This window comes from Galeopterus variegatus, unplaced genomic scaffold (genome assembly GCF_000696425.1).
Source record: "Galeopterus variegatus unplaced genomic scaffold, G_variegatus-3.0.2 Scaffold3530, whole genome shotgun sequence".
Lineage (NCBI taxonomy): Eukaryota > Metazoa > Chordata > Mammalia > Dermoptera > Cynocephalidae > Galeopterus > Galeopterus variegatus.
In genome coordinates, this window is record NW_007729641.1 from 48179 (window position 1) to 48818 (window position 640).

At 35.0% G+C, this 640-nt stretch overlaps 1 protein-coding gene across 1 annotated transcript in view; it reads left to right on the forward strand.

The window, feature by feature from the left end:
• LOC103600977 (zinc finger protein 420-like) overlaps window positions 1-640 on the forward strand; it is a 46543-nt gene that overhangs the window by 45209 nt on the left and 694 nt on the right. Inside the window, 2 exon segments of the mRNA XM_008585343.1 lie at window positions 1-141; window positions 298-408. Coding sequence (XP_008583565.1) covers window positions 1-141; window positions 298-408 — 252 coding nt within the window.

The following is a 640-nucleotide window of genomic DNA, read 5'->3' on the forward strand; positions in this document are numbered from 1 at the left end:
GTGGAAAAGCCTTTCAGAGGAATTCACACCTCAGCAGGCATCAGAGAACTCACATAGGTGATAAACCATATGAATGTAGTAAATGTTGAAAATCCTTTCATGAGAAGTTAAAATTCAGCATGCATCAGAGAATTCACACAGGTGAGAGACCATATGAATGTAAAGAATGTATGAAAACTTTCTAAAGTCAGACTTCAGTGTATATTACTTACACAGGTGAGAACTATGTGAATGTAAATATTGTAGAAAACCTTTCTGCCCCAAATCACACATCTATAGACATACAAATTCTCACAGGGAAAAGGCCCTATGAATGTAATTAGTGTGGAAAAACCATCAAACATAATTCAAACCTCAACACACATCATAGAATCCACACAGGTGAGAGTCCAGATGAATGTACAGAATGTAGGAAAACTATCTATAGTAAATCAAAACTCAATGTACATCAGACAATTCACACTGTTCAGAAACCTGTATGAATGTAATGAATGTAGGAAATCTTTTTACCAAAAATCAAACATTACAGAATGGAAAAACCTTTCTCCAGAAGTCACACCTAAAGATGCATCAGAGAACTCACATAAAAGAGAAAACCTATGAATGTACAGCTGTCCATTGTTATTCACATGGAATTACT